A 26,841-nucleotide genomic window follows, 5' to 3' on the forward strand; every position below is an offset into this window, starting at 1 on the left:
GTATGATATGCAAGAGAGCATGGCCCACAAACAACGCAAAGAGCACATACAGATTGGGACAATTCCCCAGAGGAGAGTTACAAGATTGGCAAAGACGGCAGGTATTCCCTGTAAAAGGGTACAGTCGAGAAGCGCAGGGACATGAGACGCAGGCATGGCAGGGGTCTGCTGAACCCGAGAGAAACTCTTCCCATTTTCGAATAAAATTAAGATCGAGAAGAGCGGAATCCTGGCCCGGCCTAAGATATCCACGCCGGCGACGGCGATGGCGACGCCCCCCAGGTTTTCTGCCACGACATCTAATTTTCTTTTTTTGGTAGAAACGAGATGGAGAGTCTTATCGGGCTTGCCAACCCGGCATACACCAGCTTTGAGGCGCGGTTTGCTGAGTCTCTTGGTGAGCTGCATTCCATCGGTATTTCCTACTAGCTGTCACATCATAGTCACAAGAGGAGGCTGCATCTGCGGCAGAGCCGAGTCGCGGGTCGGCTCGGTCAGTGCAGCGTTGATGAGATCCCGAGGCCGCATTGGGCAGTTCGAGGCCCGGTGTACTGGGCATACGAGAATATGCGGCCGGCATGCGGCGAGCACTGTAATATACGGTACGGGCCAAACCGCTGACTAAGCTGGGTATCATCGACCATCTCCGACGCCGCGTATACTCCGTACAAAACGCCGTGACGGCGAGCTTCATTATTGCTGTTGACACTGCCTCGGCGTTCGGACGGGTTGGATGGCATGGCGCGGGGCACTTATATAATAATAGTGCAACATTGGCATCGACTACTGCTGGTCCGCGAAATTGGCTGCAGTAGTTGAGAACTGCCCCCGTGTAGGGCCAATTCCTCCGCGGACGGCTCGAAATTTGCGGATTGTCCAGTCGCACGGACTTTGCGGAGAAGCTGGAGCCAGAGACACATGGCATAAGTCTATGCACACGCCGAGCATGGATCCGACTTGCGCCAACTGAGTTGGAAGGAATGCGGTCCGCGGGGCGATGGATCAGCATCGCGTTTTAGCTCTCAAGGCGCCGCCCGTCTAACGGCGCCGGGTGGGTTTGCCTACATACACATCAGATATCGCTTGATGCTGCCCAGATAGTAGCGTTGTATCCGTGACGAGAAAGACTTAGACGTCGCGCTGGCTTCTGTATGTACAATCTAGCATCGAGTGTTAATCCCGGCTTCCCCACGGTTCCTTCTCAGTCTCCCTCAGTGTGCCCCGCGGCCTGATACGCCCCGAGCATAAAAATATTTTCTGGATACGTGTTTGGGGAGCGGAGACCAGCACTGCGTGTGCTAGGCAAAGCAATGGGAAAATGAAACAGGTCGTCGAGTTGAAACTCTACAAGAGCTCGACCCGACTTATCACCACTACCCCCGTCTATAGAGGGATTCGAGAAAGCCGATCCCGAGGTCTTAAGATATTGGGCCTTTTTTTCCCTCTCGTTTGTTGCAATGTCGCCAAGTGCAATTCAAAGAGACCCGAGACTGTGTTTTATTCAGTTGTTCTCACAATATCAAGTGTTTCACTGGGTATTTGATACTCTACACCACAGCACAATTTGCCAATACTCTTGACATCGTTTAGTTTCTCTTATTTAACATTTGTTTGCCATGCTGATTCCGCTATTTGACGGAACTAAAACGATCTATGTCGCCCCAGTACGCCTGTTTCAATTCGTGCGAGAAAACGCCTGGGGTCCAGGGGGGTACGGGCCTGGCTGGGTGCATCCTGGCCCTGCCAACCGGGTACAGATGGCCTCAGCCATACATACGCCTCTTTATTTCATGCTATATATAAACAGCGCGGATTGTATATAAACTAGGTGGTCCGCAGCTTTCTGTCATACCTGCCCTGTGGACAAAGTCATTCACTCATTGCCCCATTTGAGGATATTTTGTCCCCAAAGTGAGTGACATTCGAAAATACATATAAAAGGCCAAAAAAAAAGTCGACAAGATGAAGTACACCGCCGCCCTCCTAACAGCATGCTCCGCGCTCGCCAGCGGCGCCAGCGTCCTTCCCGGCAAATTCAACAAGGGAATAGCCATTGGTGAAAACGGCAAAGGCGGCCCCTTCGCCGGTATGTTGTCTTCCGTCCGATCGGAGCTCCAACTCTTACTCGAAACAATCCGTGGCTGATGGCAGGATGCTCAAACAGGCGCGACCAACCACCAAATCGACCTACAAAACCCAAGTGCCCTTGGTGCAACGTCGGACACTGACAGTGGTTTTGTACCAAATTTGAAATGGAGTTTCTCGCTTTCAAGAATGAGAATGTTCCACGGAGGTTGGATTCGTGAACAGGTTCTTTCGGATTTACCGACCAGTCATGACATCGCTGGCGCTCAAATTCACATGAGCAAGGGTGCTATCCGACAAATGCATTGGCATAGAGTTGTATGTTCTTCACGATTAATATCAGAGGCCCCATATATCGTGTTTTGAGGCTGATTTTGCCACCACAGGCTGAATGGGGCTATGTCTATGCTGGTCGAATCTTACTTTCTGCTGTCGATGAGGATGGCAAATTCCAACTGGACTATTTGGATGTTGGAGATATGTACTATTTCCCCAAGGGTGTTGCTCACTCTCTTCAAGGTCCGCTCAACATGATACGCCCACCATTGTCTCAGCCTGGCTCACACTTGGATAGGTCTTGATGACGAAAATGAAGCCTTGCTTTGCTTCGATGATGGTGACTTCAGTCGCGTTGGGTACGAGTGGCCCCGTTTTCTGAGCGGACAAGGCGCTAACAATTTTTTATAGAACAACATTCCAAATCAACGATTGGATCACGCACACTCCGAAGAGCGTTCTTGCGAAGAACTTTGGCGTTCCACCAAACACATTTGACACATCGTTCAACCCCGAACCTGCCCTTGTCAACTCGACTATTAGCACCAAGAATGTCACCGGACCCCATGGCCCCGTCACTGGCAATAGTTCTTTCGTGTTCCACAGCCGGCCCGAACACCACATGCAGGTTCCAGGACACGGTGGAACAATCCAGATTGTGGACTCTCGCAACTTCCCGATTTCCAAAACGATCGCTGCCACTGTCGTCACCTTGAAGCCGGGTGGTCTCCGCGAACTTCACTGGCACCCCACTGTAAGCCGCCCCTCTTTAGATTTCTCGCATGGAACGTTACATCGGGACTAACCGCTTCTGCCACGAAATATAGGCCGAAGAATGGCTCTACTTCCACCGTGGTACTGCTCGCGCAACTGTGTACATTGGCGCTGGAAACTCGAGGACGTTTGACTTCCAAGCAGGCGATGCTGGCGTATTCCCCGACAATAGCGGTTCGTACCTTATTATAAAGTCAAGTTTTTTCCCTAGAACTTGTCCACTAATGCATACCATTATTTAGGACATTACATTGAAAACACGTCGAAGACCGATGACCTTGTCTATATTGAGGTCTACAAGGCCAACCGCGTTGCTGACATTTCTCTTGGCCAATGGCTTGCGATGACTCCAGCTGATTTGGCCGCCGCGGCGATCAACGTCCCCATTAACGTCATTGAGGGTATCAAGAAGGACAAACAATTGATCATTCAGACTCCCGCTAAATAAACAAAATGCACGTCTGAAACGGAGACGGCGGGCCATGTGTGTGCTCCGTTTAAGATTTGCCCAGTTTCTCATGTTTTCTTTTTTTTCTTCCAAGCTTCTTTAGCCCGTGGCATCTTGTCCCACTTATACCTTTTTATTCCTCCCTCTGTACGTATATCTCTCAACACTTTTCTTCTTGCCGATATATATGCCCTATTTGTATATCCCAACCGATGCTATGCTAGAATTCTTGAGAAAACTGCATTTATAATAACTGCGCTCCCGTATTATGCTTCCGATCCTGCATTGTTAGTCCCGCCCCAGCGGAAGGAATGGGTATTCTGAGCAGGGAACGGGAAAACGTGCCTGCGGATCCCGGATGATCAGTTATAGTAGTACGTACTCCGTACCTACATACGGAGTACAAGGAGTCATTTCGAGCGGGTTTATTTAGCTTGCGTCTTAGCAAAGGTAGGTAGCTACCTCATGGTATGGGTTTAAGCACCCGCGACTCAGAATCCTTCGACGGCAGGACACCAATTTTACCTTAGGTCACAAGGCTCTTGTGTGCCGCGCTGGGCGAGCTAACTAACCACTCCGTAATAATAATAATAATATGGGGAGGGGAGGGAAATGAAAGCTTGCCGCAAGGCAAGAATTTGCCACGGGTCCACCCCCCCCTCCCCCGGCTCTTTCGTGCGCGCGCGAGAGAGCCGTGCACAGGAAAGAATCTCCGCCAGATTGTCAATCCTATGGAGCTTCGAGGGTACTTCCGCTCCACTCGCACGCGGAGTGCTAGCCGGCCGTTTTCCTGCACGGTGAAAAAATGTATGGCTATTCTCAATTTCCGCAATAATCAGAACCGTATTTGCAGATTGCGATGTGAGGCTTCATCTGGTTTCTAGAAAACGTGTTGGCTAAGGAGGTCGACCACCGTCGAGCCGATAGGGGTGAAAAATACGGGCGCAAAACGCCACGGCGAATCCACGAGCTGAGAGCTGCGGCTACTCGAAAGGGACTAGAATCCTGCTTCGCCATGGGATATTTTTGGGCATCACGGAGACCCGCGAGCAGTGTGAGAGGCGTGATTGGAATGTCCTCAAGGCGAAACTTCGGCGTCCGTATACAGATGCACCAGGCCGGTCGGTTAAAGTTTTTGGGACGCATGGAAGCCTGTCGGTTCACAAACGCAGAGCTGGGCGGTCAGAATCGATATATCTCCATGGCAGCTCTTTGGCTGGCTCCTCAACGGGCGGAAGCAAGACCCTGGATGTCTCGCTTGGTACGACTTGTAAAAACAATTCTCGGGCTAACGAACCAACTAGTTGCCTATCGAGTGACTGACTAACAAGGCGATCTGCAGCTGGCTAAGGTTAAGCATCCGCCGAAGGCGATTCTCGTGAAGAGTTTGGCCACAAGGCGCCATCCGCCTCGCCCGTCTGCCCATCTTGGTCGCATCCGGTCTCGGGAGCGTGCTGCATACCAAGCCTGCACGCAGCTGCCTCCGAGCAGGGCGCGTGACGAGTCTTGGAGCTGAGGATCCAGGCAGAATGGTTTTTTGGCGTGGAGACCACTCGCTAACATCGTATACTCCAGGCTCTCCAAGAAAAGTCGTGTTGTATCAAAAATCCAAAAAAAAAAAAAAAAAAAAAAAAAAAAAAACGCATCTCTGGACCGCACGCTGGGTCCATCCTTCTCGCTTCTTCCCTGTGTCTAGATGCACATCCTGTTTTATTATTTGCTTTCGAGCGCCATGCCTCTGCCGTATCTTCGTTGCGCTTAGGCTGCAGCGTTGGTGGGATGATGTTTGGGCGTCGAAAGAAAATGCACCCTTTACTTTGCTTGTATTTTGTTGAGAACTTGAGACCTTTTTGGCTAATTGTATTACAAGTGTCTTCGTTAAAGGCGTTGTATATGACGCGTCTGAGCTCTGGCTCCTGAATCAATGCAACAGTCTCTGCCCTCGCAGGATCGAAGCTCTCAGCGCAGAGTACCTTGCCCCTCCTGCTTTGACACCATCTGCCTCTGCAGTACACTAACCCTCAAGTTGCATTAAACGGGAAGGGCATACACTGCCAGAACCCATGTGTGAGGGGTGATATATTAGCCCCATATTCCCCGTTTGCGGCCTCAGGTCGCTGGTTAAGATTTGGACTTAGGACCCATAACCATACCATCATTCGAGTAATAATGTGGGCACTCTTGAGCCTTGAATCCGGATGTGACTCAATACGTTGCCTTTAACCTAGGCTCCATTTCGTTTGCTTACCTCATAATTCACAACGCCCTGGACATCCACTTGGAATCTTTCCGTCCACTCCAACACGCCCACCCGAGCAGATACAGAAACAGGGACAGATTCCACGGTTGCCCACTCACGAAACAATCCGAATCAACCTAAAAGCTCACATGCTAAGGCAGGCATACCTAACGGCCGAAAGAATGATATCACTTTCGCTGATCATTAGATGCAGCCATGTGGAGTGCAGATACCATTGGCCCAAGAAGTCACATATATCCAGCCAGAAAGTACATAAGAGTCGGAGAATTCGCGACTGGTGTTATGTGAATATGCCTTAAGAATTCGGGATAATTGCTACTTTAGCATCGGCCGGGTTGATGAGCTAGATGCCATGACGGCAAGGAGAACCAAATTGAATACCTCGTCCTCATGAAGTAACAGAGTACTCAACGTGTGACATCCGCTCAATATTCGGGTGTCAACTGGATCACAGGACTAAGCTTTGAGACAGTATAAAGACCTGGCCATGAAAAGCAGTGACATCAGCCCACATGTAAGGGTATCATCACTATTACTCTGAGTTCAGGATAGAAAATAACGATGAGATGATATGAGTATTTTTTTCTAGAATAGCAGCTCTTTCACCATGAATTCTAATTCACAATATCTGTACAATTCAATGAAAATGTTCTTGCTCCTAGTATCCCTCTACCAGCATGGGAGTGTGCTGGTATGTGATGACAGCCATTTTTCTTGCTGAATAGGTTTGACATTCATCAGCCCCTTGGCATGGAAGTGTCTATCTCTTGAGAACCAAGGAGTCCAGATCATCACGCTCCTTGCGCTCACGCTCAACTTCATCAATCAGGGGTTGCAGATAGCGGATGTCCTGCATTGTAAGATACAGCGTCAGCAGCCGGCCACATGACCACACCTGTTTAGGAAAGCGGGTTTGCTCACCTCCTTTGCTTTGGTTTGCTCGCTCACAGGCAGTATTTGCTGTTGCAAAGAAAGCTGTTGGATATATCACTCCCATTAGTCCGATTATGTCTTGATACCCTTGCTGCCTTCCCCTCACACATCGGATTTCAGGAATCTCATGGATACAACGCACCTGGAACGCGCGGCGAAGGCGGTAAATGCGGTCATAAGCCTCCTTTGGTGGAAGTCTTTTCAGCGCTGTTTGGACAACGTCGTTTTCCTCAGGAATCAAATCATCATATCTGTCAAGCACAGCCCGCACGCAGTCAGTCAGCCGGCTCGCATGAAGGGCTAGAAGAATGCCGCTGAATCGGCATTGCCATTGCAAAAGCAAGCGCTTCGCACGCACCTGAGTCCCATCTGTCTGTATCCAGCGGCGCCGGTATACCATTGGGCAAAAGGCATCATCATGCGTTTGACCCATGGCACCTCGAACGTTCGGTTGACGATGGCGGCAAGCGACATTGTGAAGAAAGAGAATGCGATAGATTGTGTATCTGTCGAAATCCAACGGAAATTGTGTCCCACACCTTCAATGGCTCGGCGCGACGGCGGTCAACTGGGTGGTGCGATTCCTCCAAGTGAGATGATGTTGTGCAAAATGGCAACGCTCGGACCAACTTTCTCCGAACCCAGATCTCGTGACTGTGAGGGAGATCCCGAGGAGAGAAGGATTGGGTTATTCCTTGTTTGGGGTCCTTCTCCTCATTTCACAGCTACACTGTCTCCAACTGGCATTCTTCTTCTTTGTGAAGAACTCCTCAGTCCAATCGTTTGATTTGTGGTTACAATCCTTGAAAACAGCTTTTTGTGTTTTTGTTTCATTCTTCACGTTTTGCTTGGCTTACTTCATCTGCATAGCATGAAAAGTGCACACATCTAGCCTCCTCTGCTCCATTTTGGAGCTGCGAGGGCTATTGACCCCGCAGGGCCACTCACTGCTCATTAACCACACCGCAAGATACACGAGTCAAATCCTCCAGCCCCCGATTCTACCGGATTCAACCGGCAGAGAATCGCGAATCGCCAAAAACAAAACTGACTGTGTAATAACTGGTTCATAACCCACCTCTATTGAAGCTTGAGCGGGGAAGCCAGATCTTCTCAGCCTGAAATTTGCATCCATGCAGCGACACTGAGGGAAAGAGAGTGAGAATCTGCTCGAAACCCAGTCAATCATGCCTCCCAGTGGCGGCGATACCCCTGGAACTCCCGCAGGTTCTACCTCGAAGCAGATCTCACACCACTCAGAACCGCATTCCTCTATTCCAAAACTACATACGCGGGGGACGCCGCCTCCAGGGACTCCACTGCTTACCAGTATCCAGATATATTCCACACGCGTTCCTCAATCGTGGGTTACACCTCTCTGCGGGGCAAGTGCCGGCATCGCATCTGGCATCGTGACCTGTCCGTTGGATGTCATCAAAACTAAACTACAGGCGCAGGGTGGTTTTCAGCTTCGACGAAATGGACAGTTGGTGGAAACGGGAATGCTGTACAAGGGGATGATTGGAACCGGCAGAATTATTTGGAAAGACGAAGGTATTAAAGGATTCTATAGGGGACTCGGACCCATGCTTTTGGGTTACTTACCGACCTGGGCCATCTACCTAACAATATACGACCGGTCTAGAGAATACTTCTGGGAGAAGACAGGTAAGTTTAACTTGCTAAGGAAGAAATATAATGTCTCCTGACGTTTCCTTACTTAGAAAACTGGTGGATGGCTCGCGGCTATGCATCTCTCACTGCGGGAGCCTGTTCGACGATCGCTACGAACCCTATTTGGGTAATCAAAACGAGACTCATGTCACAGAGTCTCACTCCCTCGACTAATGGCTATCGAGCCCCCTGGCACTATAAAAGTACGCTGGATGCTGCTCGTAAGATGTACGCCACAGAAGGAATAAAAGCTTTCTATTCTGGTCTTACTCCCGCCTTGCTTGGGCTGACACATGTCGCTATACAATTTCCACTTTACGAATATTTCAAGATGGCTTTTACTGGCTTTGGCATTGGCGAGCATCCAGATGAGGGCAATACCCAATGGCTAGGCATAAGTGCAGCCACTTTTCTGAGCAAAGTATGCGCCAGCACTGTTACTTATCCTCATGAGGTATTACGAACTCGTTTGCAAACCCAACAAAGACTCGAGCCAGCTGCGTCACCTGAAGGAATCACATTCCGTGGGGCTCTAGAGCAACCTCAGGATCACGGTCGCCCTCCCGGGTTAGGCTCCGGTGCATCATCGTCGGATGGCATGCGAAATCAGCCCCGATATCGTGGCGTGGTCCGTACTTTCCAAACCATTCTTCGGGAGGAGGGATGGCGCGCCTTTTATGCCGGTATCGGAACCAATTTGTTTCGTGCAGTGCCAGCTGCGATGACCACGATGCTCACATATGAATATCTTCGGAATGTCATACATTGGACCCAATACGAAGGTGATAAAATCTTGACAGAGGGAACTTCGACGACTTTTTAACTGATAATGATTAATTCCGAAGCTACACCTGGAAATGTACAGCGGGCCAGGGTTTTTATTATGACTTTGAACTGATATTGCTATTTCTTTTTACATGGATGACCAGCGTCTAGTGATATCCGAACGAATAGACTATAGGTACCGTTACTTACTACGTTCCTTTTCTGTTCTTCGCCTTGCATTGAATATGATTTCTACCCCTACTTATGTTTGATTAGCATGACGTTGCTGGATTTCACAATCATAGAACGTCTAATGTTTCCCCTGCCGGCGCAAGGGCTCGATCCAAGGCTTCATACCCTGTATGACTAAAGCCGCAAAACCTTCTGTTTTTTCTTTGCACAGTGGGCGTTCTGTACAGTAGTACTTGATTGTTTCAACAGTGGCACACAACTGGCGTCCTGTGATGTTTTTCAGCGGAATGACTTGAATATGACCCGTCCGGAGTTTTTAAAGTTCCAAACTTTCCACATGGTATCCCCAACCAGAACCAACCCGGTTTGCTACCGTTTACTTCCTTGCAGTTTGGGGAATTTATTTTTTTTGGTTGACCTCATAGTGGGTTTGAGTACATGGCTATGAAGTTGCATTACCTTTGCGATCAGCGAAGCCGTTGAGGCTAAGCCTCCCGCGCTCCTATGTTCAGAAGCTAACGCTTTGATACCCTTGAGCTTCTGGGACTTGTAGCCGCTTTTGGATGAAATGCCTTCTGGTTTATTGCATTTAGCCTGCCAACCTACCGAAAACGATCCGCTACTCAAACACCTACTTTCTTGCTGGCGGGACTTGAAATACTGACTAAAGTTCTGGCTCATGCCAACTCTGACTATACCACTGGCTTTCATACACGGTGTTACCAAAATGTGCCGTTTCTCGAAATTTTCTCTCTTAAAAGGCAAATGTCGCCATACATAAACCCTTTACCGACTCCTTACCCCCATATCGACATCCATCCCTATACCTAGCTACTTCATATCAAATTTAGAAATTTAACCCACCATGGCGGGCCCGACTAGCAACCTTGATATTGCCGACCATGTGCTACAAAAAATTTTCATCTCTTTGCTTTTTATTGCCATACCTCTAGGCATGCTCTTCTGTACCACCGGCCTCATAGCATCAGCGCTAACGTATGGCATCTCAATACTCCATACAAACTAGATCTCCCTCTTGCTACTCAAGCTAATATGAATATAACAAACAGAGATGCTTCATATGCTGCCAGAGAAGATCGGCGACAAAGGGCTGCCTCTAGTGCACCAAATATCGCTGTGGAAACAGGCGATGCTCCCCCTCCTTACTCGCCTCCTCGGGACGTTTCTCCCAGCCGCAGATTCTAGGACCACGAATCAAATTTGCAAAAATTTTTTATTCTGCCATCTTTGGTGAGTAGCTCTTGTTCACGACCACATAATTAATAGTTCTAACCTCTTATGAGTACAGAGCTCAAGTGTCCGCTGAACTGGGCTGCTGTGTATTAAATTCCGTTGCTACTACTCCGTGCTTTTGGGGAAGATGTATTTTAAGCGGTCTAAGGCGAACTGCTGTCCATATGTCCTAATCGTGTACTTATTTTATACTTTATAACCAATCAAGCAATGTCTATCAAAATTAGAGCATAAATATCCAGCATAGCTATAACTGAACTAAGAGAAGGTCGAGCTTAACTAGTACTAATTGGCCAGTCCCAACCTTCCCCTCATAGATAACCACTGCTCATAGATCCCTAATTTTATTTCCACCCGAAGATAACTCGTCCAGGCGCATATATAACGCATAAGATTCTTAGGCCAAAAAATGCTGCCGTGCTGGCGAATAGATTCCATCTGTTCTTCAAACACAGTGCAAGTTGCGTAGCGAGCGAGAATGAGAAATGCACGAAGCGGGCCATGGCGAGTGTGGAGATTTTCATCCAGAGAACGAGCTAGTTAAATGGCTGTTAGCTGAATTGATACAAAGTTGGGAAGCTAAACATATCGACACTCACTCAAGTCGTTGGTTTTAAGAATCAAGAGAATAATCCTCGGCACTTTACCCAGCAAACTAACCAGCTCTTGTAGCATTCCATCGCCCAAGGCATCTGTCATAACTTCTTTCTCTTCTACAGACCTGGAAGATGTGATTGAATTCTTGGTCAGAACTGTGTAATCTCGGCCTGTAATGGCGCTAGCGAATAAGGGGAACTGATCATCTGTTATGCCAGCGACTTCGTGTGCGTATTTTCGCATTCCTTTCTCATCCGCATCTACGATAGAAAGCCAGAGTTTGGCATATGACCGTCGGACCTCTTTAGATATATCGCGGTATAATCCATGGTCATAGAGTACGACTTCAAAATTGGGCTTGCGTCGGGAGTTATTCTTGCGGATTGCAATGTTACCCCCATGAGGGTCACAGTGAAGCGGAGCTCCATCGCCAAAAATCATCTCGTTGAAAATGTGGGCCAGCGCAGCTGATACTTCATCCCTATCGATGTTGTTGGCATCTAAAAATTCGAGATCGTCCGGTCGGTGGCCAGAGATAAAATCCATCACTAAAATCCGCTGTTTTGCCCACATGACTGCATTTCATGTATTAGTATGTAGCTATTCGCACTGAAACGGTCTGGTAGATTTACCTTCTGGAATAACCAGCGGCGCTTTTGTCCTTGTCCGAAAGTATTCCCTCGCTCGGTTTGCATTGTCAGCCTCCATTCGAAAATCCAACTCCTGGGGTAATGACAAGTCCATTTCATTTGACAGCCACTCTAGGTCGTACTCTGGAAAAAACCTCTTCAATGTTGAAAATGTAAACCTTGTGAGAGCCAAATCCAAGGGAGCCCATTCCGCTAACGTTGGGTGCTGTACCTTCACAGCTACTTTTCGTCCTGACCCCTTTAAAACTGCAACGTGTACTTGCGCAAGTGATGCAGCGCCAATCGGGTCTCTTTCAAAGCTGGAAAACAATTCGTCTATCCGGTGTCCGGTGTCTTTCACAAACATCTCCTCCACCGACTCAAACGAAGAAACGGGGCACTTGTCTTGTAACGGGATGAAAGTCGTCGTCCATTCCAACGGTAATAAATAGCCCATACTACTCAAATGCTGACCAAGTTTTATAAATATCGACCCATTTTTCTCCAACACATGAAGCGTGCGCTCAGCACATCGCTTGTGGCAAGCATTAAGGATTGCTGTTTTCTCTTCTTCGGAATCCGGATTTTGGTTCAGAGTTACCCTGTAGCTGTAGCCCATGAAAAGAAAAGAAATTAGTAAATGTGTTTGTTGCTTGTTCTTGTGAATAGATGCCGACAAGAATCTAAAGGTTTGAAAAAAAAAGGAAAGGAAGTCGAATGTTGAGGAAGCCGGCACTTACTCATTAATACAGACTGCCAGCGCAGTGACGACCCTTCCGGTTCTCTCGACTGCAGTATACCCATGTTTTATGTCGTCCGAGAATGCGAGCGCCGTTGCGCCTAGGGTGCCCCCCGCTGCAGCATATTTGAGAGCCCGCCGAGGCTTCCTTCTCTGGCCACCACCTGTGTTTCCTTTAGATTGGTTGCTAAGTCGAAAAGCCGAAGTTGAAAAATCCGAGCGAGAATTCAAATAACGGAACGGTTTTCCTTTCCGTTGAAGGCATTGTCGGCAGGTCCATGGGGTGAATTTTGATTGGGGAATGGGGGGTTTGCTTGCGGCACTGGTAAACCGCCGAAGAGACGCAGCGAACTTCATAACCAGGCTTCTAAGCGGTCTTTTCCGTTGAAAAAAGAGAGAAAACGCTAAGAGCCATACAAACAACGCCGATCTGAAAGGAAACGCCCGCCTTCGCCCTCATTGTCTATGGGAATCGGGATGCGATGCATCTAATGACGATAAATTATTTTAACTTTGCGGAATTTCGTGGCTCCGATCACCCGATCAGGGCGCGCGTCACGTGCGCGTAGGGCGAACCTTGTGATTGCCACGGATTTCGATATCAACGGCTATTTATTCTCTGGGCCAACCGACTGCGGGGGAAATTTATTCGATGTATCGTCGTTAATGTCTGCGTAGTCTCGAATTTACGGGCAGCTGAAGCTACGTCTATATGATTACGGAGCGCTTCAATGATAGATTTGACGACCAAAGCCAGCTATCACTTGCCGAGGTATCCTTAAGCAAATCACGCGAAATTACTACTTGTATTATTGGCTAGCAAGGTGCCATCGTGGCTTTATCCTATCATCTTCACGTTTCAAGGATTGTTAGTTGTGGCAGAGTGACAGATTTTCCGCCTGTTACGGCTTTATCGAGAGCTTGAAATGTAGTGCCTTTTGTTTAGCACACCCTCAGTGTATAGCTATATTTTATATTATGAATGTGATTTCGACGATAAGCTGAACAAGAACCGTCACTTTCTACAACATTGTAGTGTGAGTTCACTCTCGCTTTTCGACAATTAAACCACCCAGTATATGGGGAGCCACAGAAGACACTCGGGACGACAGAGATTAAGAAAAAATAAAATATGGAAAAGGAATGAATACTAGCCAGAATGGCCTTAATAGAGAGAACAAAGGAAATAGCTATGACCCAATGTCCCGGGCTCAACGGCCAAAGTAATGCTGTATTGCCAAATGCGCCCATGCTATGCCATGCAAAGATCCGAACGTTTCCCATATCCACCAAAACGAATAAAAAGAGAAAGTCGAGAAGCAAGGAAAGAAATATCAGAAACGAACGTCAATGGGTGGAATTCGAAAACGCTCAACAAATTCAGATTTTCCTGGTCATGCCCACTCCGGCCCGCCGCCATTTGTCGGCCTTCTTCGGCGCGACTGAAGGAAAGATGGCGCTCTCGCCGAAGTAGGTGTCCTGCCCCCCTCTTCCTTTTGCTGCGTCATGGGTGTGATCTGTTGCGATAATCGATGCACTAGCCGGGGCTTGGGCATGCCGCTCGGAGTCGGTGTTCTGCCATCCCGACTTCCGGGTCTTAGAACCAGTGAGCCATTGATCCCATTCGACGGATGAAGGTTGTCTCTTCCATCTATGTAGAATTTTGATCCTCCAGATCGGCTGACTTGTGGTGTAGCAGGCATCGAATGGCTAGACATCAGGCTTGGTGGTGTGATGGACGAACTTCCTGTCCTTGTTGACCGTCGCTTTTGGCTGTTCATATGATCACTTTCTTCACTGGACTTCACTAATTGAGAAGCTAGTTCCCGCACAAGGACACGAGAATCCTTTTGGAGCTCTCGAATGGCATCCAGCAACCCATCTTGACTGAGAAGACCAAATCCTTCTTCGCAAGCATCGCAGATGGTCGATAGGATACGCAGCAAGTTCACCCGCACAGCCGGCTTTGGATGGTGTAGTTTCTGGCCAATACGTTCAAACATATCCGGCCTGGCGAGTGTTGCTGCAACTGCTGGACTCAGTCTCAGTAGTTTTTGAAGAGGTTCAAGAAGGTTCTCAAACGCGTTTGCCTTCGATATTGTGATGCAGCGAAGTATCGCAATCGTGAAGGGAGGCTCGCCGTTACGGTCATCGAGTAAGTGTTCCTCAACTTTGGCTGTTTCTTCTTGCAGCCTGGGTAAGGAAATCGTCAGCTTACGGTTAGAAGGTGAAGCAAAAAAAAAAAAAAATAAGGGCCCTACCAGCTGAAAATAGCATCAAGGGCAGTGACCTGCCAATACGGATCCGAGAGTAAAGATATATAGAAAGCCAAGCCCTTGTTTCGCCAGAGTTCCCGCCTGCCGACTCTGCCAGAATGTGCCATATCACAAAGAATAGGCAGAGCAAACTCCTTTAAGGGTCGCTCGGTTTTGACAATCTTCTGCAGAAGCGGTATTATCCCATTGAGTGCCGCGTCCTCCTGTCGCGACTTGCTCAGACGACACATGTTATATATTGTATTTAAAACTTGGTTCGAAACTTCACGGAAATGGGGACCCTTCATGGTGGAGCGCAGTAGGTCCGTGAGGACGTCGATAGCGTTTGAATTCTGAAGCGCCTCAAGGGTTGTCGACAGCATTGACAAATTCTTGATGAACTTCAGCATCGTGATCTGGGGTGTAGGGGACATCCGTTTCAGTTCCTTGAGAACCCCTAAAAAATGCATTAGCTTCCCAATGCTACATCGGTTGACATGACATCAAGACTTACGATGCAGAACAGTTCTCTCGGCTACCATCTCTTTTACATGACTTTCGGCCTGTGAGAATATATGGAAGATATTCGCGATACGTCCTTCGCATAGTTCAGCCATTTCACCCTCTTCCTCATCCAAAACCCTGCTCAAAACTAAAGAGAGTGGATCCAGGACCGAATTTCGAGACAAAATACGGCAAAAATCATTCTTTGGCGTGGACCCCTATTTGAAGTTAGCCATACTGAAATCTCACTGGAAAGTTTGTGGTTGGCATACTTGGAGTTCGAATACACTCCAGATGCCGTTAACGCCAATCAGAACGAGATCTCTCTCGTCTTCATAGTCGTCCTCTAGGAATTCAACTAAGACATTGAGTCCTCCTGCGCTGACAAACATTTGGAGGGTCAACGTCGAGGTCTGATACATCTGCTGAACAAAAGCAGCGGCTTCGAGACGAATCTCTCGTGGGTATTTCTTTGACGCAAACTTATTGATAATCGGAATTCCACCCACGAAACATAGGTTCTCCTGAACTTCAAAATCATTGAAAATAATCTTCCAAAATCCATTAGCGTTAGAAAGATAAGCAAGACAATGCGACGGCTCACAGAGTTGACAATTTTGAGGAGATTAGATATAACGTCCCTCCGACGGCACGTATCGAGTATTTCCAGTATGGGCAACATGCCGTGAGCGCCAATGATTACGTTTTTTGTTTCAGGTAAATCAGAGAAAACCATTACCTATATTGTTCAGTACTTATGTTTCGAAACCAGAATATGAAATAGGGGGTGCCTACCAATTGTTCCGAAATGTCCGCCAATACCTCGTCATCTTGTGAGGTCTTCAGCGAACTGACCAGACCCTCAACTTGATTCCGAAGTCGTGCATATTTATCTCTAGCAATATTAGCTTCAAGATCCATTTCGTCCAACCCCTCTTCAAGCTGTGCAAAGGGGTCATCTTCATCGTCCACATCACCCAACCATGAGCTGCTGGATAGTTTGGAATTTAGCATTAAACTGCTACCACAGTCCGATGCGCCGTCGCTATCAAGCCTCACGAGCGTATCCTCATCGTTTCCAAGTATGTCTGAGAAATCCTCATCAGTTTCGTCTTCAGCATATATTTCAATACCGATTGATGTTCGGGCGCGTGTGAGTGGCGCTTTTCTTCTCCTCGCCGGAAACTGAAATACGCTTTTCTCAGGCGAGTGAGCCGTTGTGGTGCTCAAGTCAGAAGAGTCATTGACTTCGTGGGCTGGAGTAGTTGCGTCATCTGAAATGTTTCCCTGCTAGTCACCGGTTAGATTACGGAACAATTATTGACTCAAAAATGGATCGCTCACCGGAACAACAGCGAGCTTCCTCTCTAGCACTTCTTCATTCGCAGCGATAAGATCCGAATAATCCTCATCGGAGTTTTCTCTATAAAAAGCAGCCGATCGAGGCTGGCCGGCAGGTTTGGGAGACCCTCGAGATATGGGAGTAATTATTGCGTTCTTTTTGAATGACGGTGTGGGGACATGTCGGTGCCGTGTCCGCCTTGGAAGTTTCGGCGCGCTTTGCGGTTCATTAGCTTTCTTTCGTGCATATGGACGAATTGTCTGTAGTGGGTCAGAATCAGATAAGGCATTTCTCTCTTTGCCTGATGAGTCGCTTTCGGTAAGCCTATCGGCCCTAAAATCAGCAATATTTTCAAGGGAAGCAAAAGCCTTTAGCTTCTCCGAAGACAGCATGCCACCGAAATTGTCTTGCGGTTTTAAACGTGGGCACTGGAGCGCACTTGGTGAAACGGCTGATGCAAAATCGTCGTCCCAGTTGTCATTATTGTTCTCTGGAGACCAGGTCTTATCTGCAACAGTTGTATTTATAGCTGGAAGGGAATCGCGAGAAGAAGACTGGCGTGAATGCGAGCTATTTCTTTGGGGTTGTCCAGGGCTAGCATATCCAGATCGAATGGGCCGTCGGAGAGTATTCGGGTTTGGGGATCGGAGAGCTTCATTCCATTCTTGAACACTTTTGACAGCCTCCTCGTATTCAGTATATTTTGTTGGAACAATAGAATCGGAACGTTTAGCATTCATAATCCAAGGGTGTCTCAGAAGTTTGCGGGCCGTTACGCGAAGATTTGGATCTTTCTGGAAGCACTGCATAAGGAAGTCTTTCACAGCCTGTTCTAAAGTCAGCAGGTTAAGCATCTAACAGACGGGCTGTTCTGGAACAAACCGGTGATGCCCCTTGTGGCAATGGAGGGTGGTCATCATTAACAATACGAAACAGGGCTTGCATGGGCTGGAACTTGTAATATGGCGGTTTTCCTTCTAACAACTCAATGACAGTAGATCCAAGGCTCCAGATATCCGAGGCAGTAGTAGCACCCGAGAGTTCTATCACCTCAGGTGCCATCCAATATGGGGTTCCGACGACACTCGATTCATGTAAACCCGTAGTACGGCTGGCAACACCAAAGTCGGCGAGCTTGACCAAGCCTTGTTTTGTGGTAAGGATGTTCGCGCCTTTAATATCGCGGTGGATAACACCTTGTTCGTGAAGGTAGAGGAGTCCTGATAAAACTTGTGACATATAGAGAGCGACGAGGTTTTCGGGGAATCGTCCGAAATTCTTTGATATTGTATGTAGGGATCCATTTTCACAGTATCTGCCAAATAGATTAATAATTGTCCACCAAGAAACCAACAATGTTCAACTTGCTCTAAAATGATATTCAAAGTCTCAGCAGACTTCACAAACCCGTGGTACTTGACGATATTCGGATGCTGGTAACTTGGCGTTAATTTTGTTCCTGAACCGGATCTTGTAGCACCGCGGGGCAACTCACATCGAGGTTCTTCAGTAAATCTATCTCTTGCTATTGAGTTGCGGAGTATTAAAAGACTGTCTTTTCCTAAAAAAAAAAAAAAGAGGTTCAATTCTCACCATAATAACCCTCAGTTCACTCTTCGGGAGGTCTACCAGTCGAATCTGCTTGACGGCAACGGTTTCTCCAGTCCCCCAATTCAACGCCCTGTACACGGAGCCAAAGGCCCCCTTTCCAAGGCAATCGCCCAGTTGCTGTAAATGACCATTATCAATAAACACGGACCGCTGCATGCCTTCACAACCGCATTGTACACATACATAGTCAGTGAGCTCCGAGACATCTTTGGCCGACGACCTCGATCTCTCCTTTTTCGGCGAGCTAGTGCCGGATCTCATTCTCTGCCTTGGAGTGTCATGACGGGACGGAGGCTGGATATCCCCTGCGTCATCAGGCCGGAGCACCATGGTGGGGAGCCTGTTGCCTCTCACACGGAGGGTAGGACAGTGTCTGTGGCGAGTATGACGATATGGAGGGATTGGTCTTCATGTCAGGTACGCCTATTAAATCGATCGAGTTACGCGCAAGACAGTCGAGGAGGGGCCATGCGATAAGGTGCAAGCCAGGGAACAGGGTTGGTTGCTGCGTTCAGCTGGGATCGAGGGGAGAAGCTTGCAGAGCGGGCGAGACATCCAACGGTCGGGCACTGCAACGGGAGGGGAGCGGCGAGGTTTAGTGACCAGACAAGAGTTTTCGAGCAGCCATCTGGACTAGAGCGCCGTGTGGCTGTAGAGTTGTTTCGACTGTGCAGCTAGAGTGCCCAGGCATGACGCAGTTGGCTGGTGGCACGAACAACAAGTCAGCTCCGGCCATTTAGCGCCGCCGCGCCACGAGGATTGCTCGACGCGCTGGCCAGCGAAGGGGAGCACCGGGCTGGTTTCGCCAGCTGCGATCGCTGCGACGATGGGCCAGCTAGTTAACTACTGGCCGTGCAATCTACATACGGCGCCCGAGTGTGGTAAATGACGGTCCACTTCTCGCTGGCCCGCCACTACCGTGTATTATTTTTTCACGCTGAAACCCCTGGCGGCCCTGGCGCGTCCTCACGGGCCCTTGCGACCACGGCACTGCCGGAGCCCCAGCGACTATGGCGCGACGGTGGCTCAGAGGAGCAGACTGGAGCCGTGGGATTTGCTGAGTTACCCGCTCCCTGCCTGCTGGTTGAAGGATGCTAACAATATCTGTGGATTCGCCCACCCTTCTAGAAGCACTCGCAGCCCACAGGAGACCAAGCCTATCATCTTCGGTAGCCTCCTGGCCGGTCCTCATATTTCTTTCTACCGGCACTGGTCAATTTCAAATACGGCCACAATCTCCACCTGCAGCTCCCTTCAATAATAATTGCCAGGTCGGAGAGCAAAAAGGCCGTGCGGCTTCGCCACACGATTCAGGTTCAACGGCGGTTTTACGACCATTTGATCTTGGCTGAAATGCACAAATAGCTAACTAACCGGTAGAGCACCCAGGGGAGCCAACTACGTCGGGATTGAGATAGACAGCCTGGAGGAGTTTGCTCCTCAATCCGCGAATGCAACATGATGACTACATGCGGAGTACTACTACTCCGTACGCACTCCGTAGATCCCAGGGAATTCCTGCCTTACGGCATTTGAGTTTGGCTCACAGCCACATTCCATTTGCGGCTCTCAGCCCAGTAGCCCCCACGCAAGCCACCTAGGAAGGTGAATATCGGGCCTAACATATATATAGGGTCAGCTCTACTCCGTACCATCCGCCAAAATGATGGTAGATGTCTATCACGGCCTGTCAGCCCGACGTTACATACAAAGAGAGATTTGTGTAGCATTTGTTTGTCCTCAATTTAGTAGATCGAACCCGCGTTTGGTTGCGAGGAGGCTTGCCGTGGCGTATCATCCCGTCCCGGGTAAACTAAATAATTCTAACGTCAAGTCCAGGAACTTCCTGGTATTTGTCAACCAGTTAAATTCACGAAATAGTAGTGATGTCGACGAGGGCGTAGGGAAAGCAATTATTTGTTCAACTATGGTCTGCGAACAACCTTAATCGCTGCCTCAAAATATTCTTGGTTTACCGAAGTAGCCGTAGCACATCAGAAACCAGGTAAAGGCTGCCGGCAATAACCATAGGGCGGCCCGCAGATACCGTACTAGCCCAATTCAGGCCAGCCCGAATATCAGCTCCAAATTTCTCTACACTTCCAATCCCGTCAATCGAGCGGGCCATCGACGCGATGTCTTCGGACTTAACGCTCTGCACCCACGGCATACCCGCGACAGGACCAAACTCCACAACGGCAACGTTGTCGCCCGCTTGAAGCATGTCACCAAACAATTGTCGCATGTCTTTACCCTCTGAGGCCGCAACAACCCATGTAACGCAGTTACCAGACGCTCGGAGCCTATGATCGACATATAGGGCCAATGCCTCAGCGGATTGCGGGTTGTGGGCCCCGTCGAGCAAAACTGGCTCTCTTCGGGGAATCAGGGGCTCAAGACACAGCTCCTGTAGTCTTCCTGAGCGTGGAGTTTTGGGCACAAATGGAAAGAGTCGATCGACCGGTAGCTCCGGTCGAATCTCGGGTAAGGAAGCGCGGAGAGCCATGATCGCGCAGGAGAGGTTTGTGCGCTGGTGGGGTGGCAGATCGAGCGTTTCAAATCGACGGTGTAGAGCGGGATACGTCTCCCGGATGCTCTCTGGTTCGACAAACGTCGTCTGTGCGCCCACTGCGTCGGCATGATCTTTTATTACCTCCTTCACCTCAGGGGAATTCGTGCCATCCACAATGCAGGGGACTCCTGGCTTTATGATTCCGGCCTTTTCCTTAGCAATCTCTTGAATGGTATTTCCCAATATTGCTTGGTGGTCATATCCAATCTTCGAGATGATTGATACCAGGGCGTCTGTCAGGATATTCGTTGCATCGAGGCGGCCACCAACACCGACTTCCACAACACCGACCTCAACCTGCTCCTGGTGAAAGATTTCAAATGCGGTAGCAGTCAAAAGCTCAAACTCCGTAGCCCCAAGGCCCAGTGTCTGGTCTCGCTGCCCTACCTCATTTTCTATCGTACGAAAGAGGTATTCTCGGACCACCTGCTCGTTGACCGTAATGCAGTCCCAACGGTCGACCAAATGAGGCGAAGTAAACGAGCCGCAGCGAACACCACCCGCTGTGAGCAGAGCAGAAATGTAGCCTGTAATTGAACCTTTGCCATTCGTTCCAGCAACGTGAATTGCTTTCCAGGCCAGGGACGATTTCGGAACAAGCCGCGCAATTCGAGCGAGTCCCAATTCGATCATGCTGCAACAGAGACAGGGTGGTTTGATGTTCTGGCGGGTATGAAAAAATATTTCGGTTTCATGGCTGGAAACACGGATCAAGATCTGGCCATAGCGGCCCGGCGTCGTTCAATGCGACAAGTTAGTCGAGACCGTTTAGGAAGCACGACCGTCGCCGCACTCAAAACGAGCCCTGGCACGTGATGACCTTGAAATGCACGTACCATAACGCCAAGCCCTACAGCCGCGGCGGCTCGGATTTTCATGTTTCCGGACCCGTGTCAGCTCAAAGTTACGCCAAGCTTACGCGTACCTTTCGAGTCGCGCCTGGCCGCACGGCCACTCCCGCGGGATTCGCCCCGTCATTTTCGTATCGGCGCCGTTTTTCGTCCCCCAACCGGCCCCCTCAAGACAGCCATCCGCCTCGCCGCGTTTCAATAAGACCTTCATCCAGCGCTTGTACAGAACTGCTTCTTCAATTCACGATTTTATGCCCGTTGACGACTTGAGCTTTGCACAAGATACATCCGTTCCTTTTTCCGTGGTCGAATATCTGTCCCTATCACTGTTTTACCATGGGTATCCCGTAAGTTGAAGCTTCCATGCTATTGCGCGTTGCGCGGATGCTTGCGACCATCTCCAGCAACGTCCTTTATTAATGACAGCAACTGACGTGGTTTCTGGATAGGCTTGAATACGTACCTCCGTCTTCGCGCCGCGAACAGAAACCTAAACCCGATGCTGTAGCCGCGTCCGCTCGCTCATCGATCCGACGGCAAAACGCCATCCGTCGAACCCGGCGCCATGGCAGTAGCAACAGCCGCAGCCCCCGGCCGACGATCTCCCAGAATACAGTCGAAACAGAGCCCAGTGTTGGTGACCGGGAGGTGCCTGACCCCAACCTCACTCTTCCCATGATACAGCCGTTCCCGGATCCTTCACATTCGATCGGGCGACGCGAAAGCGGTCAGCATGTTTTACGGGAGTCCTTGCGCAACTCTTCTCAGCCTCGGCGGATGCGCATTCCTCGCGAGTCATCGTTGAGATTCGAAATGGGAAGGCCATACTGGTATGGCGACTTTCCACAGCCGATTGTGCCTCCTGCTCCGCGCCCCAGACATGCTCCCGCGCCTGAGCACTTGACCCTGTCGCCACGATTTGCACCGGCGCATCAAATGGACGGCGATTTATTCTCTCGTTCAAATACGGGCTCCCCGACGGTCAATGCTCAGACGTCACTGCTGCGCAGCATGGGCCACCGGTCTGTTACGGATGCGACTGAGCGAAGACGCGCGGAAGTCGACGGTCTTGGTGATAGAGATCGTAGCCCTGCTGGTTCCGCTTTTGACGACGACGAATTGCATGATTCGTGGGAGACTCTTTTAACCACCATCACCCCAGACGACCATCTACCCAGCTTTGATTCGTCGTTTACCTCAGCGACTGCAAGCGCGTCGTCAGCACTATCTAGAGGTTCTGCTAACACTCTGACGCCTGCCTCCTCGTATGGAGCGGCTTCGCCACGACTACGCCTCATGTTTGATGAAGCCTTCCCCGACGGTCCTCCGAACTGCGAACCCACCGATTCCGACACGGAACCTGACTCCGATATCGACACTGCAGCATTGCGTGTGCCTAGGGCCATGCTAAGTCTCACGCTTGCTCATTCACTAAGCAGGCGTCGAAGCGAAGACCTCCGTCGGCGCAACGCGAGGAATTCTGATGAGAATAACCACGAGAGTAGCAATAATAATGGCAATAACGAAACGGCTGCTTCGTCGTCAAACAACCATCACCTACCATCTATGCCCTCCGACTTGCAAGAGATTCATGGGATCTTAGATCACTTAGCCCGACGAGACGACATTCCGGACGAGTGGTGGGCGACGGCAGGTTTATCACGTACCATCCGGCAAGAGCTTGACATTACTTCTTCAGCCCGTGGGGATTAGCTGTCTTTCGCACTTCATGTTCTTTTCTTTGGACTAGACCAGAAAATTTGGCATTTGGCTTTCAAAGCCATTAGGCCATTCTGCTAGCATGAATTGCTAGAGCTACGGCATTACTGGCAGCTCTTTTCTGGCAACTACGTCTCAAATTCGACATGACCTCCTTTTCGTATCCTGCATTTCAGGCGCCTTGTGTATATCTCATCACCTTGATTCATGACGGTGTAAAATTTGCGCGTACCTTTCGGTTTTATCAGGCCCATGATTCATAGCTATATCGGGGATTTGTATATGAGAGGGATGGATTTGAATAGATATTACGTTTTGAATGCCTCTTTGTATCCAGATTCTACGGAACACTCTGTAACCACCGTCATAACCCAGAGGCCTTAGCACTCCACCTTTCTGGCAATAACAGGTGCCCCGCCCCGCCTTGCTTAGTACGCCACCAGTGTTGAGCAGCAACAGTAATACGCGTTGATCTGTCATGGATTTACAGCTTTCAAGCCACTTCTAGCAAGCTTCATTCTTTTAGCCATCGTTGCATATCCTGCCACTACTAAACTACATCTCTCCTTACCTTCGGCCGCCATGCCCACTTCTAATACTTTCCTCATTTAATAGGCTTTAGCACTGTTAGCTAAGGGCGACGAGCTCATACCAAGCGCATCGAGAGGAGCCATGGATGTCCAAGTAAAAAGGCTCGTTGATAAGGTCTGGAGTAAGAAACCTACCTTGCGATGTCCATACGCTTTATGAACAACCACTGTGGTGGGGTTGTCTCACCACAACAGCACCCACCTCTACACTCGATGCTGATGTCCTTCGACCTGGGGCAGGTAAATTCCTTTCCACGCCGCCATCTTCGCGCTACATGGTTGCCATCAGCGGTTGCCCAGGCTCTGGAAAGACATCCCTAGCCAAGATCATGACCAGAGAAATAAACTGCCAATATGAGAAGGAGCACCCCGATGAGCCACCCGTTGCCACCTGCGTCGCTATGGATGGATATCATCTCACAAGAGCCCAACTGGCAGCAATGCCGGACCCCGCGTATGCCATGGCTCGGCGAGGAGCTTCGTGGACGTTCGATCCCGTCAGCTTTGTCGAGCTGGTCCGTCGCCTGCGCGAGTCGGTTTCTCCAGACGCAGCGACTATTTATGCCCCCAGTTTCGACCACGCCCTCAAAGACCCCGTCGCAAACGACGTGCCTATCCCAGCCACAGCCAAGGTTTTATTCTTCGAGGGTAATTATCTGAGTTTGAAGCAAGAGCCCTGGAGCGACGCGGCGGGTCTGATGGATGAGTTGTGGTTCGTAGAAGTGGACTTCGAGGTTGCGAAGAGGAGACTGATCACGCGGCATGTGGAAGCCGGGATTGCGGAGAACGAGGAATTGGCAGAGAAAAGAGCTGTGGAGAACGACCTGGTTAATGGCAAAGAGATTGTTGAAAATCGCCTGGAGGTATCCGAGGTTATTGTAAGCCGGGAGGACGCGCAATGGAAATGAGTTACAGCCATCGGCGCTTTCATTATTGCATAGAGGACCTGCCACCATAATGCCATGGCTGCCTCTCGCAAGGTAAAATACCAACAATCCCAATAATCCCCCCATGTACCCAAATCGGCGTAATCAGCTTCGCGTCTATGGCTGCTATTTTCAGCTTGGGTCTGACAAGTTTTAGTGTTGACGCGTCCAAGATTGTCAAGGTTGCCGGTGGCTTGGCAGGGACGGGATGGTTCGCCTTCACGCGTACCCAGAAGAATTAAAGGGTTTGTATTCTTGCATACTGCTCCGGATCTGATTAGGGTTACGGAGTAGCATTATCTAACTCTTATACGGAAATCTTTTTTGAGAGTTACCGAATTGATAGGATTCCTAGACATGTTTCTTTTCAATCGTCCAAATGCCTTCGTGCAATGTCAACGAGCCCAAAGGTACACTGCGGGAAAACTAGATGAGAAACACCCAGTTCCGAACCCATCAGGCCTTCCTAGTCAATCTTCGAAGAAATGCGTACTCCCAACGCGTCATTGTGGCAAATCAAACAACCATCTTCCTTGCCAGCTCTGATATGCTGTCGACCCCATTCCAGGGGTTCGCAAACCCTATCTGTTGGCAAGAGACTCTGCGTGGAATAACAAGGGGGGTTCGCATATTCTGTAGGGGAAAGCGATATACCGCACTCAAAGCATTTGTCAGTCAGGATACGGAATCTTCAGCGATTCTCAATGAGATATCTGGACTGGCGGATGACGGATTTATATCGAGTGCCAAGGCGTTTTTGAACGTGTCTTAGGATTATGCTGTTGAAGTGCGGTCTACGGAGTATTGGTGTCATAGTAACTACCAATAAGCATAAACCAACGCAAGCTATCCGTAATAGGGCTTTCTGATATTGTCCTAAATAATTAGACTCTTGAGCTCATGGAAGGTAAGAAACGTTTTCGACCCTATGGATCGAATTAACAATCAATATGTTCTTCCGTTGTCATTGGGCAAATCTATTGGGTACCCGGCTCTCTACCATCGGAGATTCGCAACAGCCCTGTCGTTTCAGGCTATTTTGACAAACAAGCTAAATCTAGGGACACACATATTAGCCTCCGTGTGAGTTTGAATTTATCTTTTACTTTTTCATAGGAAATTGGGCGCCTGAGCCTCCCATCACCGATATTTGCCTTGAGGACTTTGGTATCACGATAAGCGAAGTGAATGACAAAGACGAGTTTCTCAGACTCATCCGCAAGATACCGACTTTGGGATCTGGATTCATACAATAAAGATTATTCAAGAAGTAGCTCATTCAAGATGAATGGATGATGAGGCAACCTCCAGAGAAAGACGAGGTGTTCATAAAGCTATTAGGAATCCGAGGGTTCGTAAGTCTCCGGACAAAACTGGACCAACGCCCCAAGGTGCTCCACCCCTGATTTTTGCCTTTAATCCTGGAGAATCTCCGAACGTCGCCAAGTGGCCCTCTAATGGTTCTTGAGCATCTGCTCCGTAGTTATAGTGTTTCAAGGCTGGGGTGTCTGTTGGCAGCCCACTTCGGGATGGGTTTAATCCAATCGCATGGTGACATCTTGTTCATGCCCACAGAAAGCGATGATTAAGTAACGATTTGGGGACCAGCAGGGGTGAAGGAAGCAGAGACCGCTCCGGCGCAGCGCAAATGCGATCTCTCGCTGTTATGTAGACCTCGCATGCCCCCGAAATGCCGCCAGAGATATATCGGCGCCATGATGTCGTTTCAAGCGGGCTGGATCACCGCCAAACAGCAGTTCGAGGCTATTAAAAGCCAGCTTGGCGACAGGCTTTGCGCTAGCGCTGCAGGCTTTAGGCGATCCTGCGAAGGTGACCTGTCCCTGT

General features: G+C 49.3%; 8 protein-coding genes across 8 annotated transcripts; 4 read left to right on the forward strand and 4 right to left on the reverse strand.

Annotated features, from left to right (window-relative positions):
- Positions 1–1,962: 1,962 nt before the first annotated feature.
- LOZ57_005803 (uncharacterized protein) lies at positions 1,963–3,583 on the forward strand (the record flags this gene model as incomplete). Its single annotated transcript, XM_049254829.1, has 7 exons — positions 1,963–2,086; positions 2,165–2,403; positions 2,472–2,604; positions 2,660–2,720; positions 2,773–3,115; positions 3,189–3,309; positions 3,378–3,583. 7 exons carry the CDS (start codon positions 1,963–1,965, stop codon positions 3,581–3,583), a joined length of 1,227 nt encoding a protein of 408 aa, XP_049106169.1.
- Positions 3,584–6,603: 3,020 nt separating this feature from the next.
- QCR7 (Cytochrome b-c1 complex subunit 7) lies at positions 6,604–7,250 on the reverse strand (the record flags this gene model as incomplete). Its single annotated transcript, XM_049254830.1, has 2 exons — positions 6,604–7,090; positions 7,135–7,250. 2 exons carry the CDS (start codon positions 7,248–7,250, stop codon positions 6,604–6,606), a joined length of 603 nt encoding a protein of 200 aa, XP_049106170.1.
- A 713-nt stretch (positions 7,251–7,963) lies between these two features.
- LOZ57_005805 (uncharacterized protein) lies at positions 7,964–9,273 on the forward strand (the record flags this gene model as incomplete). The annotated part of the gene is made up of 2 exons (XM_049254831.1): positions 7,964–8,444; positions 8,501–9,273. 2 exons carry the CDS (start codon positions 7,964–7,966, stop codon positions 9,271–9,273), a joined length of 1,254 nt encoding a protein of 417 aa, XP_049106171.1.
- A 1,673-nt stretch (positions 9,274–10,946) lies between these two features.
- LOZ57_005806 (uncharacterized protein) lies at positions 10,947–12,506 on the reverse strand (the record flags this gene model as incomplete). The annotated part of the gene is made up of 3 exons (XM_049254832.1): positions 10,947–11,197; positions 11,261–11,833; positions 11,891–12,506. The coding sequence occupies 3 exons, from the start codon at positions 12,504–12,506 to the stop codon at positions 10,947–10,949; spliced, it is 1,440 nt and encodes a 479-aa protein (XP_049106172.1).
- Positions 12,507–14,020: 1,514 nt separating this feature from the next.
- On the reverse strand, positions 14,021–18,668 carry CDC15 (Protein kinase of the Mitotic Exit Network; the record flags this gene model as incomplete). The annotated part of the gene is made up of 12 exons (XM_049254833.1): positions 14,021–14,819; positions 14,888–15,338; positions 15,396–15,603; positions 15,658–15,936; positions 15,990–16,124; positions 16,181–16,672; positions 16,730–17,554; positions 17,610–18,042; positions 18,135–18,160; positions 18,223–18,252; positions 18,321–18,455; positions 18,522–18,668. The coding sequence occupies 12 exons, from the start codon at positions 18,666–18,668 to the stop codon at positions 14,021–14,023; spliced, it is 3,960 nt and encodes a 1,319-aa protein (XP_049106173.1).
- Positions 18,669–20,310: 1,642 nt separating this feature from the next.
- Positions 20,311–21,543, reverse strand: FOL3 (folylpolyglutamate synthase; the record flags this gene model as incomplete). The annotated part of the gene is made up of 1 exon (XM_049254834.1): positions 20,311–21,543. One exon carries the CDS (start codon positions 21,541–21,543, stop codon positions 20,311–20,313), a length of 1,233 nt encoding a protein of 410 aa, XP_049106174.1.
- Positions 21,544–22,097: 554 nt separating this feature from the next.
- On the forward strand, positions 22,098–23,474 carry LOZ57_005809 (uncharacterized protein; the record flags this gene model as incomplete). The annotated part of the gene is made up of 2 exons (XM_049254835.1): positions 22,098–22,108; positions 22,211–23,474. 2 exons carry the CDS (start codon positions 22,098–22,100, stop codon positions 23,472–23,474), a joined length of 1,275 nt encoding a protein of 424 aa, XP_049106175.1.
- Positions 23,475–24,152: 678 nt separating this feature from the next.
- Positions 24,153–24,978, forward strand: LOZ57_005810 (uncharacterized protein; the record flags this gene model as incomplete). The annotated part of the gene is made up of 2 exons (XM_049254836.1): positions 24,153–24,192; positions 24,266–24,978. The coding sequence occupies 2 exons, from the start codon at positions 24,153–24,155 to the stop codon at positions 24,976–24,978; spliced, it is 753 nt and encodes a 250-aa protein (XP_049106176.1).
- Between the last annotated feature and the right edge of the window lie 1,863 nt (positions 24,979–26,841).

This window comes from Ophidiomyces ophidiicola (assembly GCF_022830035.1).
Source record: "Ophidiomyces ophidiicola strain CBS 122913 chromosome Unknown scaffold_32, whole genome shotgun sequence".
Lineage (NCBI taxonomy): Eukaryota > Fungi > Ascomycota > Eurotiomycetes > Onygenales > Onygenaceae > Ophidiomyces > Ophidiomyces ophidiicola.